This window comes from Plodia interpunctella, chromosome 29 (assembly GCF_027563975.2).
Source record: "Plodia interpunctella isolate USDA-ARS_2022_Savannah chromosome 29, ilPloInte3.2, whole genome shotgun sequence".
In the NCBI taxonomy this organism is placed as follows: Eukaryota; Metazoa; Arthropoda; class Insecta; order Lepidoptera; family Pyralidae; genus Plodia; species Plodia interpunctella.
This window is the reverse complement of record NC_071322.1, coordinates 3,630,092-3,650,085: the sequence shown is the minus strand read 5'-3', so window position 1 is coordinate 3,650,085 and position 19,994 is coordinate 3,630,092. Positions and strand designations below refer to the sequence as shown.

The window sequence follows — 19,994 nt, the reverse complement described above, 5'->3', positions numbered from 1 at the left end:
CATCGCTGGAAAGGTAAAAACTTACCCCGACCTCAGCAACACTTTATACAAAACAGACTATAGAAAATATATAAATAACGAAATTATATACAAAAGGAAAGGTATTTACCACAAGATTTACAAATATATACAGATTTTGCACAAATTTAAATTTTCCCAGAAAAAAAGACCGCCGTAGCTTCCAAATTCCCGCCTTGGCGCAGACTGCATTGGCTTTTTAAATTTTTTTTTTTTAACTGGAAAATGTTCATAGCCATGATTTAGTTCGGTGTTTAAATTTTTCGAAATGAAATATAGTCGTATTCCTCCTGGCTGTGGGTCGTGGTAATTGAGTGGAATTAACCACACATAACGACTCTCTTGGTCATTTTGCCATTGCCTTCTCCATTTCACACACTGGGTGATATGCCTTTATGCGACTCAAATAAAATCTGACACCAGTGTTAACCATAACACACACGATAAGAAAGAAAGACTTATTACTAAGAAATTATCGACTATAGAGTGCAGATTTCTTCACGATGTTTTCCTTCACTGGAAGCAAAGGTGGAAGCATGGAATTAGCAGGTACTCCGTGTACGAAGTACTTATTAAATCCAAGGGTGGTCTATGAAAACTGCTTAACGTGAGTGAGATTGGTATACAAACTCATGTGGCACAAACTTGCGTCCTTTCGATCACAGGTAAACGGTTTTAAGCACTGGATCACCAAGCTTCAATTGGCTTCAAACTGAAAATTAGATTTTGTTTAATATTTGCCTGTTTTTTTTCGTATGACGATTTTCGATAATGCCATACAAAAGTAAACAATATGCAAATAGGCAATAAAGGCGAAGTTGGACAAAAGCAAATAACGAAAAAATCTCATTGACTTAACTGCTTTTTTTCAATCCGCATTGGAATCCAACGCTATACAGCCTTGGTCCTTCTAATTTTTTTTTTATCTACGCATCGCTGATCACAGATAAAAAAACTCATAGGAGAGAATCTCATGTCAAAAAGTCGGGTAATTTCGTAAATCGAACGTGATTTTTTAAATCTCCTCGCTGTCGGCTAATTCGAATAAAGAACGCTATGTAGGGTTGTCGAACAACGATACGAAATAAAATTGGGATTGGTATCTTGCAAACGTTAGGGGGAAAACGCGTTTAATTTATCACGTATCTGGATTCGGGACTTTGATGAAAAGTTTATGTATTTATGGGTTAATAATCGCGACCAGTACCATATAATTAATTTGTGATTTGTAAATATTTTTAATGTACCCTACTCATCTCATTTTAAGTGGAATGTAATTTCTTTATGAGAATAAAGTTCTTTAAACCTAACCTACCTAAAATGATGTGAAATATCTATTATAGATTTGCATGTTACAAATTAGACCTTCACAGGTACTTTTTCTCGTCAATTTTAATATTTATAGTTATTTCTAACAAGCTACCAACTACTGGCATTTCGGAACTATCGCTGCTGAGAAGAAATGCCAAAAGAAACTCATTTGAACAGTGTTGGTCCCTATCATGCCAGAAGCCCTTCTGGCCATTATTGTTTTACAATGTTTTTTTTCTAATAATATATAAATGTACATAGTCAAAAAGTATATCAAAATAGGTTATGATTGTGATCCGAGTGCTGATTATAATATATAATATATATATATATATATATATTATAATCAGCACAGTATATATACATGATACTATTTACCCACTTGGATAAGACCCAGAGAATTTTAATTTGTTAAATAAAAATTTTGATTTAAAATTGACAACTGTATTCTTGATTCCATCGATATGCAGATTTTTTTTTTGGCAAAAGTGTGTCTCATTTACGAGATCGTAAAAAAAAATCGGCGTTCGTAACTATACAAATATTTATATGCGTACGCGTTACATTCTTTAAATATATGACTCAAACTAAATCCAAGTCACATGGGACGAGCATTTTTGGAGAATCAAGTGGCAAGTAAAGCACCATTACGCATTAAAATAAAGTCGCTTCCCGCCGTCTGTCCCTATGCATGCTTAGATCTTTGAAACTACGCAACGGATTTTGATGCGGGTGTATAATTTATTATGGTTTTACCCGAGCGAAGCCGGGACGCGCCGCTAGTTTAACACAAATCTTCATAGTCGTATTCCTCATCGCTGAGGGTCGTGGTCATTACGTGGATTGAAGCACACACAACAACATTCTTAGCACTATTAATAATGCCAAGAAAGTTGTTTCATTTTTGCCTTCTCCATTTCACACACAAGTTAATAAGAATCAACCGGTGTGCAGGTTTCCTCGCGATGTTTTCCTTCACCGGAAGCAAGTGGTGGTCGATGAAAACGACTATACATGAGTCAGATTGGTATACAAACTCATGTGGCACTAGTAGGATTCAAACCTGGGACCTTTCGGTTCACAGGCGGGCGTCTTAACCATTACACCGCCACCGCTTCAAGTTTAACACAATAATAATATAAAATAACTACAATAAAATAATTTGTTATTCACTTTTCATTTGTCAAATGCCAGCAGTTTGTAGTTTTATGAGAAACATTATATACTTGCTAAGGCTTTTGCCCGCGGATACGCTCGCGTGAATTTCTCTGCGAAAGTGGAACAAACGATTTTCATATAAAGTTTCACCCCCACTAGTCATTCGGGAGTGGATTTTTGAATCGACATTGTGGCTGAGCATGTTTTCCCACAGTACCCTGTGACCACCCCGTCTCTCTCACCCTTCAAGCCGGAACACAACAATGCAAGCAGTGCTGTTTGACGGCTGATAGCTGAGTGAGGTACTCATGCAGACGACCTATGTAATAACTTTAACTGACGTTTCATAATTTTAGAACCTGTTATATTACCGGAGGCCACTTTTTATTTCATAAACTTTTTTGTTCTATTGTTCTTTGGCATAACGATTTTGGCATACCTACAATATTTTGGCATAATAGCTTTAAGGCATGATTGATTTTTGGCAAACGGGTAAATGTGGCATAATTAACTTTTACGTTGGGTCAGGTTAGATTAATTATGGTTCAAATTGTTATGCGTAAAACGTTATGTTTAAAAATAATTTTTATTTATTTATTATGCCATAGTACAGTATGCTGTGTTACATTATGCCTTAATTTTTTATGCTTTTAGTTCAACATCTGTTGAATCGAAATATCGATTCAAATATTGTTGTTTGGCGGCTGAAGACTAGCGTTGGCTCAGTTTGAACATGCCAAAGCCTCTCGACTTTCATGAAGATTACTTCAATATAGGCTTATACCAATCTTATTCCAAACATAAAACTTCCCGCGCAAATAAAATTTTACGAGCATCGCTTGTGACTCTTTTTAAATTTAGAAAATGGCGGATTCGGAAATAATCAGCTGATTGGTCGTTTACAAGATTTGAAAGTGGAATTTTATTGTTTCTTTTTACAGGCATGGGAAACTTAATACGTTCGTTGTTTATCGCTGTAAGTATCGGGATTTTTTCTTGTGGTTTAGATTTGGAAAATCTAGTATTATGGTAGGTATATTTTGAATGGTATATAAGTAAGTTTCGTTGCTTCAAATTATTTTGAGAGAACATATTCTATTTCACATTAAGTTAAATCAAATATTTTTTTCGAAATGCCAAATCACACTGATTGAGTTGGCCCCAAAGTAAGTTCGAGACTTGTATTATAGGATACTAACTCAACGATACTATATTTTATAACAAATACATATATAGATAAACATCCAAAACCCAGGTGGATCCGATAAATATTATTTTCCATTTTCTTTCCATTTTCCTGGGCTCTAACCCGGGGCCTCCACAGAGGTCGTCACCATTCCTGGCTTCGCGGCGTCACAGCCCGGAATGTAACCGGGAACACTCGGAGATGATACGGGAGAGAAGATGGAGAAAAAACGGAGGGTCAGGTACATAAACACTAAAAATATGATGTTTAGAAAAGAATAAACATAACTAACTTTAAACGAACATGGCTAAACAGGTCATTCACCTCATAACACATTTACGCCGAGTTTCACATTTTGTATCCGAAATAAATCGAACGGTGCGTTCAAAAATCGACCTTACACGGTTCTAGTAAAGTATAAAATGGTGTATCGCCAATTTAAAAATATCGACGCACAAATTTCGCTTCTAAAGCGAGGAAATAGTGTTGTGAGCGAGACGAGTCTGATACGGGTCGAGATTCAAGCCATTAGTGTTGGGAGTGATAAGTCTATCGATACTTTTTACAAGCTTTATTGAATTTCACCTTTTCCGGTCTTCTACTGCAGCGATATGATTTTTTTTGTCAAGCGTTGAAATGACTTTTTCCGCAAAAACTTAAAACTTACGATATACATACATAACTTATTGATATCATTCGTTTGAAGCATTTTCAGAAATTACTATATAATGTAAAATTTGACGCGATATAGTGCCTGTGAAGGTCTAATTTCTGACTAAATTATTAGACTGATTAAAAAGAAATACTTAAAACTAAGCCTTTTGCCGACTTCCAAAGCGGAGGTGAAAAAGAAGCGGTACGACAAACTTTATACCACAGCGTTTTCTTCTAAATTGTCGATAAAAAATTGGATCATATTATATAATAGCTAAGTGAACTAATGTTATAATAGTTTGTTTGACTTACGTTTTTAATTTTAAGATTATCTTGTAAGTAACTTTTATTATGTATAATTCGAGCTATCAAGTCACGATATCGACTCCTGATTCGAGCATTACACGTTTTCCCATCACTAAAATGATTGTGGACAATTGAGCAAAATTCGTGGAGGCCGGCCCAAATCACAATCGACCCTAACACTATATACATAAGGTCGATATTCCGATGGATTCGTAGCCAAACAATTTCGACGGTACAGCTACAGGCTGTTCTGAATTTTTCATTTAACGCATCAACTTGTTTTTAAGGAAATGTCGGATGTATTATTTTATGTTGGAACTTTTGTTTGACAAAAAATAAGATTTTTAGGTTATATCATGTTACAAAATGTGTGTATATGTGTTCTGGAATTATCTAAACTATTATTATAAAGAGGTAAGCGATTGTGAGTTTGTGAGTAATGTTTGAGGCGGGTAATCTCCGAAACTACTGAACCGATTTCAAAAATTCTTTAACCATTAGAAAGGTACATTATCCACGATTGCTATAGGCTATATTTTATCTCAAAATTCCCACGGGAGCGAAGCCCCGGGCAACATCTAGTTAAAAATATATGTATAGCTGTACGCACATTTTCTTTTAAAAATATTTATTTCAAATATATTCTTGCCATATGCTTTTATTCTCGTCAGTGATAAAATAATTATGTCTTTGCAGAAATCCATTGAGGAGTTCCCTCATTGGCAGTCGATCCTGAGTATACCATCAAAGGTCGGGCTCATATAAATGCATCGTCATTCAAACTAAACGTATATATAAAATTTCAGCTCAATCGATTGAAGATGCCTTCTTCAAAATTGATTTACAAGATTCCAACCGAACTTATTGCAAGTTAAATAAAAGCTTGTGATCCAAGGATGTAGTCGTATGTGTGTATGTATGTTAGTTACTCTTTCACGCAAAATCTATTGGGCGGATTGTTATGAAATTTGATACACGGGTAGAATATAACCTAGAATAACACATAGGGTACTGTTTATCCCGAAATTACCACGGGAGCGAAACCCCGGGGCGCAGCGCTAGTCATAAATTGGCATGCAAACTTTTATGATTACAATAACCTTGATTATCACTGATTGACTGTTTTAAAGATTAATGTCGTTTTATGAGTTCGCGAAAAGACTTAAAATTAACAAGTCGACACACGGGGCTCTGTGCAAGAAAACTGAGCAACTTCCAAATTCCAAGTTTAATTACAAGACAACTTCATAAACACGCTGTATACAAAATTAATTTGCCGACAAAATATGCAACCGCCTGTATATATGTAAATTGTAGCATCAACCTGCTCTCGGTTCGTTAGGCGATCCTTTTACGTCACAGTTGGTTTAAATAACAAGAGATGGCGGGAATCATGAGAGATAGCGATTAAATTTATCCAAAGTCTATTATCCGTGCCGTGGAGCTATGCACTCGTGGGAATTTTGGGATTAAATGTTGTTGAAAAAAATTTTAATTTCCTAGTCGCACAGCATGAGTTAGAGGATAACAGAGTGTCCCAACTATCAAACTGGCCTGAGAAAAAGCAGCTTATATTGCTATAAGTCTTATACTAGACACAGGAAAGCCATGGCTATTGTATGTCTGCTTACAAATGCATTGTTACACTGGTGGTGGCGTCGTGGGCCGGGTCGTTACCTCTATTATGGTTGAGCTACGCGATGGCTGACCCAAGCGTCAACTCGTAAACGGGTGCTGCCAGAGGGAACTGGTCATCTCGTTTCTCATATATTTCTGTGTAAATTTAATTGTGTTTCACATCGATCATAATTCGTGCTGATTAAATATAAATATATATATATATATATATATATATAAATATATATTTAATCAGCACTCTGATCATAATCATAACCAGTTTTTATATACTTTTTGACTATGTACATAATGTACTTTCATAGTGATAGTGGTCGTTCCGAAATGCCAGTAGTTTGTAGCTTGTGAGAAATAACTATTTAATATAAAAATTGACGTGAAAAAGTCTGTGAAGGTCTAATTTCTGAATAAATGATTTGAATTTGAATTTAATATAAGCCTACTTATCTTGCAAAAGTCATTTATTGTGCAAGCTATGGTAAAACACCTATATAAGAAAAGTTCTTGGCTGTTACAGGAGTATGGGTATGAAATGTTGTCAAATTTGGCTAGAAATCCTAAACTAAGGTTTAGAAGAAAAGTAATTACCAATATAAAGAAATTTGCAAAAATTCTTATGAATCAAGTACGTTATCGACAAAAAAGCTAATGGTTCCGCACAAAATTTTCATTAAATGGGATAAGTGGCGAAATATTACTATGTAAGAATAAAGAATATTTGTGACGTTTTTAAAATTACTATAAAGTCGTCTTTATTTAATATTTTCAAATGCTCTTTCCTTTTAGAGACATTGAATAATATTAGTTTGAAAGTAAAAAAGAAATATATATATATATAATAACGCAAGTACAGTGTAAGAAAGTATGTATGGATCACCAAAAAACAAATAATTCAAAAATGCGTGCACGGAAACTAAAATAAATCCAGTCTCTTGTCACATGGACCGCACGTGAAATTTGTAAGGTCCTCTCACACCACTAACTCTGACCGCTGCCAGTCAAGTGGTATTTTTCATACGAGCCACATCTGTATCCGCACGGTGTAGACAGAGCCTTATCCACTCCATCCTCTCTTGGAAGTCTTACGCGTCGACTAAACGATTAATTTTAATAGCCTTAGCACGAATACTGTACATATTATTTGCGATATTTTTACATATTCCTTAAAATGTAAGACAATAAGGTCAGAGAATAGGTTAGTTTGTCAAATTTTTGTATTGATGATTATTTGAAGGCCCATATTATAGAAGCATTTTATAGAAGGGCCCATATTATAAAAACGGAATATGAAGGGCATATTATAGAAACACCAGTGAAAATATTACTGTGATAATGACAATGCTTCCGAAGATATGACAAAAACAAAATCACACATTTTCGGACTCGTCCGAACGCTCCATACTGAATGACACGAACAAGTGACGTCACGACGTGCTAACATGTTCGCGAAGGAAGATATGTTTGTTCGACAGCTACATTAAATATTACGTTTATGGTGATGACTTCTTAATAAAAGTTATTATAAAATATATGTTTTTTTATGATAGTTAAATTTGTTTTTATAATTTCATACTTTTTGAAAACGGACTTTCCAACCAAGTTTAAATCTTGGTATTTAGATCCAGCTGCATTGTTACAGTCTATGAATTATCATAATGATCCTAAATATATCTTTATCTATGTTATACATATTTTTTACAATTCTCTGACCTTGTCAACTACCATATTGTAAAAAATTCGTGTCATTACATAGTTTAAAACTAAGTCGCTTCTCGCTGTCTGTTTGTTCCTATGTACTATGCTTAAATCTTTAAAACTACCCAATAGATTTACATAGTTAATGTGATTCTTGAGAAAGATTTGTGTATAATTTATTATGGTTTAATTCGAGCAAAGCCGGGACTGGCCGCTAATAATCTAGATAAAATAGATATATTTAAGATTATTATGATAATTCATAGACTATAACAATGCAGCTGAATTATTATACGAAGATTTAAAGTTGGTATGACAGTCAATTTTAAAAATATAAAATTATGAAACAACTTCATGTATTACTAGCTGCGCCCCGGCGCTTCGCTCCGGTGAGAAATTCGCGATAAAAATTACCCTATGTGTTATTCCAGGTTATAATGTACCCGTGTACCAAATTTCATAACAATCCGTCCTGTAGATTTTGCGTGAAAGTGTAACAAACATACACACACACGTCCTCACAAACTTTCGCATTTATAATATTAGTGGGTATTAGATTAGGAGAAAATTCTTCTACGAAGAGTATACCAAGCTTTGCAGGCCACTAAACTTCAAAATCATGTGTTGTTTTTTTTCTTTTTCATTTTGCATACATGTAGTTTGAAGTATGATACAGGACATGGGTACTTTTCTTACCGGAAAAATTACTGTTCTCATGGAAAATTTTAGGGGGCGAAGTCGCGGGTAACATCTAGTTTTAGTCTATAATAATATATAACACCCGAGGAATATAAACGTGAAACTCCTATGGGAAGATGGGATTCAAAAATACACCCACACTGTTTGTATGAGTTTCGGCATTTCTTCTCAGCAGTGGTCGTTCCGAAATGCTAGTAGTTTGTAGCTTTGGTAAACATCATTTAATTTAGAATATGACGTGAAAAAGTGCCTGTGAAGGCCTAATTTCTGAATAAATGATTTGATTTTGATTTGATTTTAAATCTAATATGTTTAGACTCGAAGATGTTAAACTATGCATACCATCTGACTTCTTGATGTCATTATAAAGCCACACATTTCTTATTCTACACAGTCTGTATTAATAGAAACACCAGTGAAAAAAATTATGTGATAATCACAATGCTTTCGAAGATACGGCTAAAATAAAATCACACATTTTTCGACTCGTCCAAACGCTCTGTACAAAATGACACACGAACAAGTGACGTCACAACTTCTAAAATGATCTTCGTACTAAAATGTCCGCAAAGAAAGATATGTTTCTTCGACAGATACATTCAATATTACATTTATGGTGATGACTTCATAATAAAAGTTGTTGCAAAATTTTGTCTTCGTATTAAAATGGGATAGTTGGAATAAAATATCCATAGCGCATTTAGAATACATACAGCGCCATCTAGTGATTTATTGCAAAGTATATTTTTATTAGCATTTAGCGCCATCTATAATAGAATACAGGTTTTTCGCATATTCCACGGGAACAATAGTTTTTTCCGGCATGAAAGGTGCCCTATATATTTCTCCATTCTCTTAATTATTAAAATAATTGTTTATTTCACTTAGCAGAAAACATAATTACTACATCGCACAAAGGTAATTAACTTGTATTATGAGAGAGTGGTGTCTAAAATAGATTCCAAAACCTACAGAACAAAACGACTTCATTTAAAATCTAAAATTACACTCGGTTGAACCCTATAAATTGTTTAGATGTATTGTTTAAAATGTGTGCGTGTGAGCGTGTGCGTCAAAAGTTTTAATTATAATATTATTTTAAACACTGTAATCGTAAACAATTTTGAGTATCATGTTTAGTAATGCGAGAAATTAATTCTCTAGAATCTAATATTAGAACTTAATTTATATTTTGGTTAACTATGCTCACGATTTCGAAATTAAATATTTAGTAATTATTACAGAGATATTTCATCATATAATTACAGATTTAACCTGAGATTTTAATCATAGAATTTCCTCTTCTTTCCCGAGATAATATAAATCCTTACATATTATAACAAGAAGCCGCGTCTGTCTGTATGGACGTGATAAAGTAAAAAACTACAGGACGGATTTTTGTACGGTTTTCACCAATACATAATGTGATTCCTGAGGATGGTTTCGGAACGTAACAGGGACGGATCGCTAGTTTATCATTAACGGTTAAGTTTGTCTGTTATGCTTTCACTTCTAAATTCCAATTTTGACGAAATTTGGTACAAATAAGTAATAAGGACTATTAGGGAGTATTTCCTTTAACTCTCACCACGATTGCGTAGAAGGTATGTTTGGTCGTAAATCTGCAACAATATTGAGAATTGGCGCTTTTTACCTCCATTGGCAATGTTTGTGTATTTCAGTTGTAGCAGTAGCGCCATCTGCGCTGAGCTTTGCGTAATATAGTTGTAAAAATATGTATAATCTTGGTAAAATCGATATATTTAGGATCATTATGATAATTTATAGTCTGATAGATTTATTTATGTTATTAAATTGATGATATTATAATTATGTATAGATTTCGTTTAAGCTAAGTTATTCCAAACAATATTACATTTACTATAACTTCTGATAAGTATAAAATCAGTTACAAGTCTAATAATTGTAATGGACACAAATTTTAATACAATATATTAAAAGTAGTTACCGTATACATAAATCATGAAAATATGCCTTACTGCAGCGTTTAAAACTATAACTGATTATGTAGACATGTCGAATAAAATTATCATATAAAATATTAATATAACAATGTACCTGATATGTTGAAGATACCTTATATTCAATTGGTTTGGTTTGGTTTGCTTCAAAACTTCTTAAGACCGTATTTCAGTGCACACCAAATACAAAAAAAAATATGGGTCACTGAAACCTTAAAAAATGAATAATATTATTATTGTAAAGTTTTCTTGCCCCTTCATTCATAAAAAAGTTAAAATATAAAATATGTTTTGTCACTATCGCACTTTATAATATTCGAAATTTACAGAAAGAGACAAAACATATAGCTTAAAGTATGTTTCAACTTTTTATGTACAACTTGGTCAGCCAACCATAAAGAATAGTGTATAGAGTGACAAGGAGCTGTTATTTACACGCAATCGCACTATTTCTCTATGGTGGAGTGTCACTTGTCCCTTACAAGAGCCACTGGTATTGTTACACTCTATCGGAATATGTAGTTTATATGATATATATATTGAATATAAGGTTTACTACTGTTTCCATTGGATTTTAGATTAATAGATACTATACATTTCTCGTTTCAAGCCTTTCATTCGTTACATTATTTTTCATAAAATAATACGTAATTAAAAAAAAGAAAACAACCTGCATGTCATGTCAATGTCAAATTGTCTGTCAACTGTCAAGTATCGCTTTTTCCCGCGCTGTTCTTTGTCGATTACTATGTGTTAGCTGAAGTTAAAGTTATAGGTTATGCTACTCTAGTATTCGTCCTTTTGTGAATAGTTTAAGTCAATTGACGTACGTCGAAGGTTCAACGCAGAAATATATAGAGTATATTCCACGTAAATCGACGCACGTCAATGTTAAACTCTTTCGGACGCCAATGTAACTGTATTTTGTAACCGATTACAAAATAAGAAAATATTCTCTTTTCTCGTAACCATGGCATAATGATTTTTAAGCATAACGTACTTACGCATAATGGTTTACGCATAACAATTTGAACCATAACTAACCTAACCCAACCTAAAAGATAATCACCCCAGATTTATCCGTATACCAAAAATCAATTATGCCTTAGACCTATTACGCCTAAATATTGTACTTATGCCAAAATCATTATGCCAAAGAACAATAGGACAAAATAGTTTATGCGATAAAAAGCCCTACCATTATAATAATATTACTAGTTTGTAGTAAATATCTCAAAGGACTTAATACCTCTACGGAAAACAACGTGCTACGTCGACGCAGCGCAGCAATGCAGCCGAGTCCTTGCACCAGTACACGAATTTGAAACTCTCAATTCTCACAGGAGAAAAGTTGCAAAGTTCTATATTCCAAAATAAATTATGCCATCTGGTATTTAAAAAAAAAATCAAATAAAAACAAGAGATGTACGAAACAGACACTATAATACACACATCCCTTCGGCCATAAAAATGTAACAGCCTTTATATGTGGCGTCATAACAGGTAAATAATATCATAAATGATTGTTTTATAGTCGTTTAGCGCGCGAAACGGCGCAAGCTTCCTTGTTCATGATAATAGATGGCGTTAGAGGTGCACATAAAAATAAACATGGCGTCTTTATAAACACCAGCCAATTTTTCGCTCGCTATGCGGAAATTGCTAACAACATTCAATCTAAAATGGCACGGATAAAAAACAAAAACTGAGAAATCTCATTAACTTGTAAGGTTTATTTATTTGTACGCAATCCGCTACTTTGTAATAGTCAATCTTGTATAGTGTTTTTCTTGAAATTTTGTAATGTATATGTTTTTAAATTTTTGAAATCGGTTCGATAGTTTCGCCCCAAACATACAAACTCACTTACCTCTTTATAATAACAGTATACATGTAGAGGGAAGCGTTTGTGAGTTTGTATATTTGAGGCGGGTAATCTCCGAAATCACCGAACCGATTTCAAAAATTCTTTCACCATTAGAAAGGTACATCATCCAAGATTGCTATAGGCTATATTTTATGTCAAAATTCCCACGGGAGCGAAGCCCCGGGCAACATTAAGTACACAAACTTATCAAGAAAAAATAATAAACCAAGCACATATATTTCTACATCAACATCTAGATATATAGATAAGAATGTAAGGAAGACACACATTACTTTGTGGCCAGCAGGGTTTGAAACACCCTATTAGGTACATCTGTGAGATCGATATAACCGATTATCGCGGTCTCTCAGCTTGACCTGTTAACCGGTAGCTGAAGGGGCTGGCGGATCATTCCCATATACAAACTTAGTACAATACGAAGCGTTAGTATATTCTTACTTATTTATCCTTACATATCGCTAGATGTTGCCCGCGGATTCGCTCCCGTGGGAATTTTGACATAAAATATAGCATATAGCAATCTTGGATGATGTACCTTTCTAATGGTGAAAGAATTTTTGAAATCGGTTCGGCGGTTTCGCAGATTACCCGCCTCAAATATACAAACTCACAAACGCTTACCCTCTTTATACAATAGCTTTGTTTTATAAACTCAAAAACTGCTGCACGGATTTTCATGCGGTTTTCATCAATAGTTAGTGTGATTCCTAAGGAATATTTTATTCATAAAGTTTTGTATCCAGGACGGGTCGCTAAACATAGCTCGTTATTTGAATTGATCGTATTTATTAATAAAAAAAATATTATATTAAAACATAATCCGCAGCATATCTCTTTCTCTCTCTCTCACTAAAGAGAGACGGATAATGCGTTGTTGTGTCGTAAAAGGCGCATTTGGTATGATTACGCACTGTATATTTGTATATTCTAGGTCTACAAATCAACTTGGGACAAAAATATATTTTTTGTATGTTTGTAACGCGATAACTTTCGAACCGTTGGTCTGACTTTGATGAAATTTAAAATATATGCAGGATCTCTATATCAATAGAATTTTCAATTTCATGGTAGAACAAATTAGTTTAAGTCGTTTTCGAAATATTCACAATTTTGTAAAAACTCATCAAACATTTACGGGTGTTCGCGAGGTCCGAGTTCGCGGCGAACAAATACTATATTATACTACATTGAAAGTATTTTCTGACATTTCTGTTATACTATTAATATATAATATGTTGCAAGTTAAATAGACGCTTGTAAGCATTATGATCTAAACTCACCAAGTTTAATATTAGTGTGCTGGTGTTGCTGATGGTGATGCGGGGGCTGTTGCGGCATCTGTTGCATAAGAGCTGGGTGGGGCAGCTGCAGGAGTTTCGGCTCCAATTTAGTCGCGGCAGCCACTGGTATCGGTCCAGCATTCGTCATCGTTGTCATCGTCGCTGCCGGCATCATGAGGGTAGACATTGCTAACATGTTTTTCAACACCTCCCCCCCACTTATCTTCTATCTCACTCACACTTAACACATAACTTCGGAAAGGAACACACACGCAAAGTTCGAAACTAAATTTGATGTATAAGTTTTTTTTTTAATATATATATATAATAAGTTTTGTATATAATCTATTTGGTGTTTTTACATTGCACGATCACTTTTCCGTTTTGGATGCGGTGGCATATTTCCTCTCTGCGTTTTTTTTTTGTTGTTTTTTTTTTTTGTTAGTCTAAGTCTAGAATGCGTCTGAAAAATGGGAAAAATAATGTGAATCAAAGAGAAATTAGATTTTGTAAGCATTGCCTATTACCTAGTTTACTGATTTTTAATAAAATCAGTCAGCGGGGCCGACAAAGTCTTGCTCGCTTATAATGTTTTCAGTTTTTTTTCTTATCGAAATCAAAACGCGACTGACTTTATTAGCAGAATTGTGACCTTCTATGCATCGAAATTTTATGAATTTATTTGATTACTTTTATTGATTTATTACTTTACTATTATTATAAAGAGGTAAGCGTTTGTGAGTTTATATGTTTGAGGCGGGTAATCTCCGAAACTACTTCAATCAAATCGATTTCAAAAATTCTTCCACCATTAGAAAGGTACATTATCCGATTTACTATATGCTATATTTTATCTCAAAATTCTCACGTGAGCGAAGCCCCGGGCAACATCTAGTTGATTACAAAATGGTATAGGTATGTCGTTTATTATATTATTTTTACAAAAATTATAAAGAAGATGTTTTTTAATTTCATCAAAGAAAGTCTTCAAACTACAAAGATTATTTAGAAAATTAGTTTTCTAAGTTTCACCTTCACATACATTATTAATGATATTATAATCATCAAAGCTACAAACTACTTGGTAATAAGTACGATAGGCTTTAACCTAAAGCTTTTCTTTAAGCAGTAGCTACATAAAACAATATTTAATATAATTTATTATGCACAAAGGCTGTTCAAAGCTAATCATCTCGTTAGAATCAGCTGTCAAATTAAACGCTCGAGTGCTTAAACTGTAATCAACAAAATGGCCGCCGAGCAGGAATGTTGATTTGTTATTAGTTAATTATTCAAAAACTTATTTCGCTATAAAACAAAGCTGTGTTTTAAAATATAATTTAACAGCGTTTACACAATTTTCCCGCGTTGTTAATTTATATTTATTAATATTATAAATGTGAAAATTTGTGGGATTTATGTGTGTGTGTGTGTGTGTGTGTATGTTTGTTACATTTTCACGCAAAATCTACTGGACGGATTGTTATAAAATTTGGTACATGGGTAGAATATAACCTGGATTAACACATAGGGTACTTTTTATCCCGAAATTCTCACGGGAGCGAAGCCCCGGGGCGCAGCTAATAAGTATATAAAATAAGACACTAATTGACTGACTGACATCTGTATATATCAATTCACAGCCCAAATCGCTGAGTCTAGTCAAATAGGTTCCTTATATGTTACTAAAAAAGGATTTTTCAAAATTCATCCTCTAAGGTGGTAAACAGGGGTTCAAAGTTAATAAAAGTTTGTTTCAAAAATGGCATGTTTGTGAAAAGATTATTTTTTAAGTTAATTTAAAAATTTTCGTGTTCCATAATCTGTTTATTAATAACCCCCGAATGAATATACATAAAAAACGTGTCGCACTCCGCGAGCGCCGGCAGAAGTGAAAACTTGAATATTAACGTTGTGCATTTTTGACGTCTTACGAATTTTCGATCAGGATCACGTGTCCTGACGCGAGTTTAACATTTTTCACCCATCACAAAAAGTGCACGACGCCGCTAAACAAGTTTTGACTTCAAAAACATTCTGCAAATTGCGCCAAGCTACGGGCTAGCAGCAAAAATTTATTTAACTAAACACCTACACACTTGAACACCAAAGAGCATTCTTTGAAACTCAAGGATCCTTCGGGAAATCCAACTAGTTCAGAACTTCGGCAGACATTTGCATAGGTTTAACTGTTTTTTTTTTTATTTTATTATTTTCCTTTGCGCTTGCGCTATTAACCTACTTTGAGCGATCCTTAGATCTCTCTTTTGTTTTTGGAAAGTTTTCTTATTTCGTGGGCCACGGGCAAGTGGTTTGGGACTTGCAACTTTTGACTGAGAGGTACTTGGTTCGATTCGTGATGGAAAAACATTTTATTTTATTGATATATAATCCTTACAGGTTTTGACTGGGAGCACGTCAAATCTACATACAATTTCTCCGTCGACGGATATATCAAAGTGACGGAGGACGACGGCGCGCAACGGAGCAATGAGGCATGGCTCCAACAGAAAAAAGATATTTCGAGTAATTCCGCAACCGAAACACAGTACACAAACCCATATTAATGAGACACAAATAAATTTAAATATTTACTCGGAGAGTACACAACGACGAATAAGCATTAATGTGTATATACATGTACCCTTTTACCAGGGCTAGGTACGGTCGGCAGAAACATTTGAACAGTTCGTAAAATTTTTCCGGATTCGATGTACATTGCTGGTGTTTCATTGCGGTAAATAAAAGCACTCATACTATGTACGCAATGTTCACGCATTCGCGTCGGCGTGTGTCCGAGTTCGGCGACAGTGTTGAGCTGGCATTAAATCTAACCGCAAACTAGCGCCATCATCATATACTATTTTTCATATATATTTATCAAAAATCAAATCTTGCAAGTTAGATTTCTCCTGCTTCCAGTTGCCCTACAGAGGTGAAATTTCGCCACGTCGCTTCGGTTTCCATGACAATGCGTTATTATTATAAACATGACCTGATGCATCCAGAATCAGCTCACAACGAGGGAACTCCTCAATGGTGTACAGCACGGACATGGGTTTTTTGTCAGGCGTAAAATGCCACAAAATCTTACTGACGACAATGAAAGATTGTGGCGAAAATGACATTTTTGTAAAAACTTATTTATTGATTTCTCTCCTTTCTAAGCCGAAAACATAAATAAAAATATTTTGACAATTTTAGATGGAGAATTTTATTGTGCGATATATATTCATATAGATTTAGATAGTTGGCTTTTCTAAAACTTAATTTGATTAATTTTCTAAAACTAAACATGGAACCTTGATACGATAAATAAATATATAAGGACAAATTTATTTATTTTATTTATTTATTTTTTAAATCACACAGATTGAGCTAGCCCCAAAGTAAGTTCGAGACTTGTGTTATGGGATAATAACTCAACGATACTATATTTTATAACATATACATATATATCAATCAGAAAAAGATCATTTTCCATCATGACCCTATCGGGGATCGAACCCGGGACCTCTCGGATCAGTGGCAAGAACTTTACCACTGCGCCACCGAGCTCGTCATTACGATACGTCCATCTGTTTTGACACTTTTAAATAAAAGGCGTAAAGATAATGCAACATTCATAAGTCATCTTAAATTTCCCACGGGAACAGTTATTTTTCCTGGATGAATGGTATCCTATGTTCTTCTCCACACTTCAAACTACATGTATGCAAAATTTCAAGAAGATTCGTTGAGTAGATAGGGCGTGAAGAGGTAACAACAAACTTACTTTCGCAAGTTATAATAATAGCGGCTTCGTTCCCGTGGGAAATTCGGGAGAAAAAGTACCCTATGTGTTATTACAGGTTATATTCTACACGTGTACCATTTCATTTCATAACAATCGGTCCAGTAGATTTTGCGTGAAAAAGTAACAAACATACATTCTCACAAACTTTAGCATTTACAATATTAGTAGTATTAGTTGGGATTTGATTTATGCTGACCGTACCGCCCCCCAAGTTCCATAGTACGCATTCCTCTACCCCCATTAAAAAGCGGACTAGGGACGCACAATAAACTGACAAACTCTGCCCATTCAGTCTGACAATATTCGGGGCCCCTGAATACAGCGCAGCAGGGTAAGGGCTGGATAAGGGATAATTAAATGTAGCCCGAATTGGCTTAGATCTTTTTAAGTCGATGACAAAATGTTTTGTTTGTTTAAAAACAACTTTATTGCACATAATAAAACTAGAGACCCGCCCTGGCTTCGCACGGGTGCAATATTATGCATCTTACATATAAATAAATGTTCCTTAGGAATCAATATTTAAATTCTATCTAAAAACCCCGCAACAAAATCCGTTGCGTAGTTTTAAAGATCCAAGCATACATAGGAACAGACAGCGGGAAGCGACTTTCTTACTATACTAGAGACCCGACCGGGGATCGAACCCAGGACCTCTCGGTTCAAAGGCAAGTACTTTACCCCTGCGCCACCGAGGTCGTTAAATTCAAATTTGCAGATTTAATAAAAAACTAGACAGGACAAGCGAGCGAATAAAAGCTTTTAAAAAAATATGAGGAAAATGAAAAAGTGGCGCAGTTTACTCATTCTTTGTGTTCACGGATTCTCTTTGACGTGTTGAAATGGTCGAGGCGAAAATAGGGCTGCTACATTAGTTGTTTCTGTCCCTGTCTTCTAAATAGGGTTGCCACATTTGTTGTTTCTGTCCCTGTCTTCTAAATAGGGCTGCTATATTTGTTGTTTCTGTCCCTGTCTTCTAAATAGGGTTGCCACATTTGTTGTTTCTGTTCCTGTCTTCTAAATAGGGTTGCCACATTAGTTGTTTCTGTCCCTGTCTTCTAAATAGGGTTGCTACATTTGTTGTTTCTGTTCCTGTCTTCTAAATAGAAAACTACTATACATGAGTCAGATTGGTATACAAACTCATGTGGCACGAGTAGGATTCGAACCTGGGACCTTTCAAACCATAGGCGGGCGTTTTAACCATTACACCACCACCGCTTCTAGACTAGCTACAGGGAATTTCTGTTATTGACATACTTTATATTGACAAAAAAATTGCGGAGCTCTCACTGTCAGCTGTATTGTCAATATAAATTATAAAACGGACGCCTTAGAGCTAACTTTTCAATGAACGTCGTCTTTCGGTATAATTATTTTATGCTATATTACACCATAAATTTTTAATTATCCCAAAAAATTAAAAGGCTTAATAGGGTCTTTACCTATTAATACATGTGAGTAGTCAAAATTTAATATTATCGTTTATCACCAAAGTTATTGAGGTTTGCGTTTATCCCAAAATATCAATGAATTTATGGACGTAGTTTGAAACTGCAATTATTCCAATTCATAGTTTATCGTGTTCTCTCGCGTGCAATGACCCCGGCATAAGCAAAAAAAAAAAATAAATAAAAAAGAATTGCCAGAATTTATCAATGAAAATCGACTTTGCGTGAACCGCTGCAGTGAACCAATCTTTACTATGAAGCGTAGTCAGGTGGCACACTTTAAGTATTATAACCAATTTTATATATTTTTTGAATAAATTTAGATGTTTTATGTTTTGTCTATGCACATTTTATCAGTAATAGGTACTGATAGCCCCATTTTGTGTTTTGGCGTAATTAAAAATGTATGATGTATACGCACAATCATACTTGACTCAAAAAAGACTTGTGTCTTTTCAGCAATATGTGGGGCGTATTTCGAGCCCACGGGTGGGTTCGCGTGGGTTTTTGAACGCGAAATGAGCAGCGAGTTATGAATCATCGAGTGAATTTTTAAAATGGTCGCGCCGTATCTATAATTATAAATGTCTGTGTTCCTGAATTCTGTAATAATAATATGTTGATTTTTCATTAACCGTAATATTTTTTGGTTACATACGTTTGTTTTCCATTATGAAGACGGACAGACATTGTGTTTGTTTTATATTTCGGATTCACGGAAATTATTTCGTAATAAAAAAAAGAAACAAATTAAATTGGATCTTTAGAATTTATAATCTATATATCTAGCTATGGGACTATGAATGTACATAGGAGATATTAAAGAAAAAATATTATGAGGGAACTTTATGGGACTAATAGAGGTTAAAACATTTTTTTACAAAACAACTTTTGTTGTTCACAAATCCGATCACCTGATCGACCAATTTGTATGA

General features: G+C 34.4%; 1 protein-coding gene across 3 annotated transcripts in view; it reads right to left on the bottom strand.

Annotated features, from left to right (window-relative positions):
• LOC128682174 (uncharacterized protein) overlaps positions 1–19,994 on the bottom strand; it is a 189,243-nt gene that overhangs the window by 47,829 nt on the left and 121,420 nt on the right. The window contains exon 2 of one of the 3 annotated variants that reach the window (XM_053766754.1): positions 13,813–14,275. The exons of the other annotated variants lie outside the window; for them this stretch is intronic. Within the exon in view, the coding sequence (XP_053622729.1) occupies positions 13,813–14,008 (196 nt within the window). The 5' untranslated portion in view covers positions 14,009–14,275. The remainder of the gene's footprint in view (positions 1–13,812; positions 14,276–19,994) is intronic. 3 annotated transcript variants of the gene reach the window in all.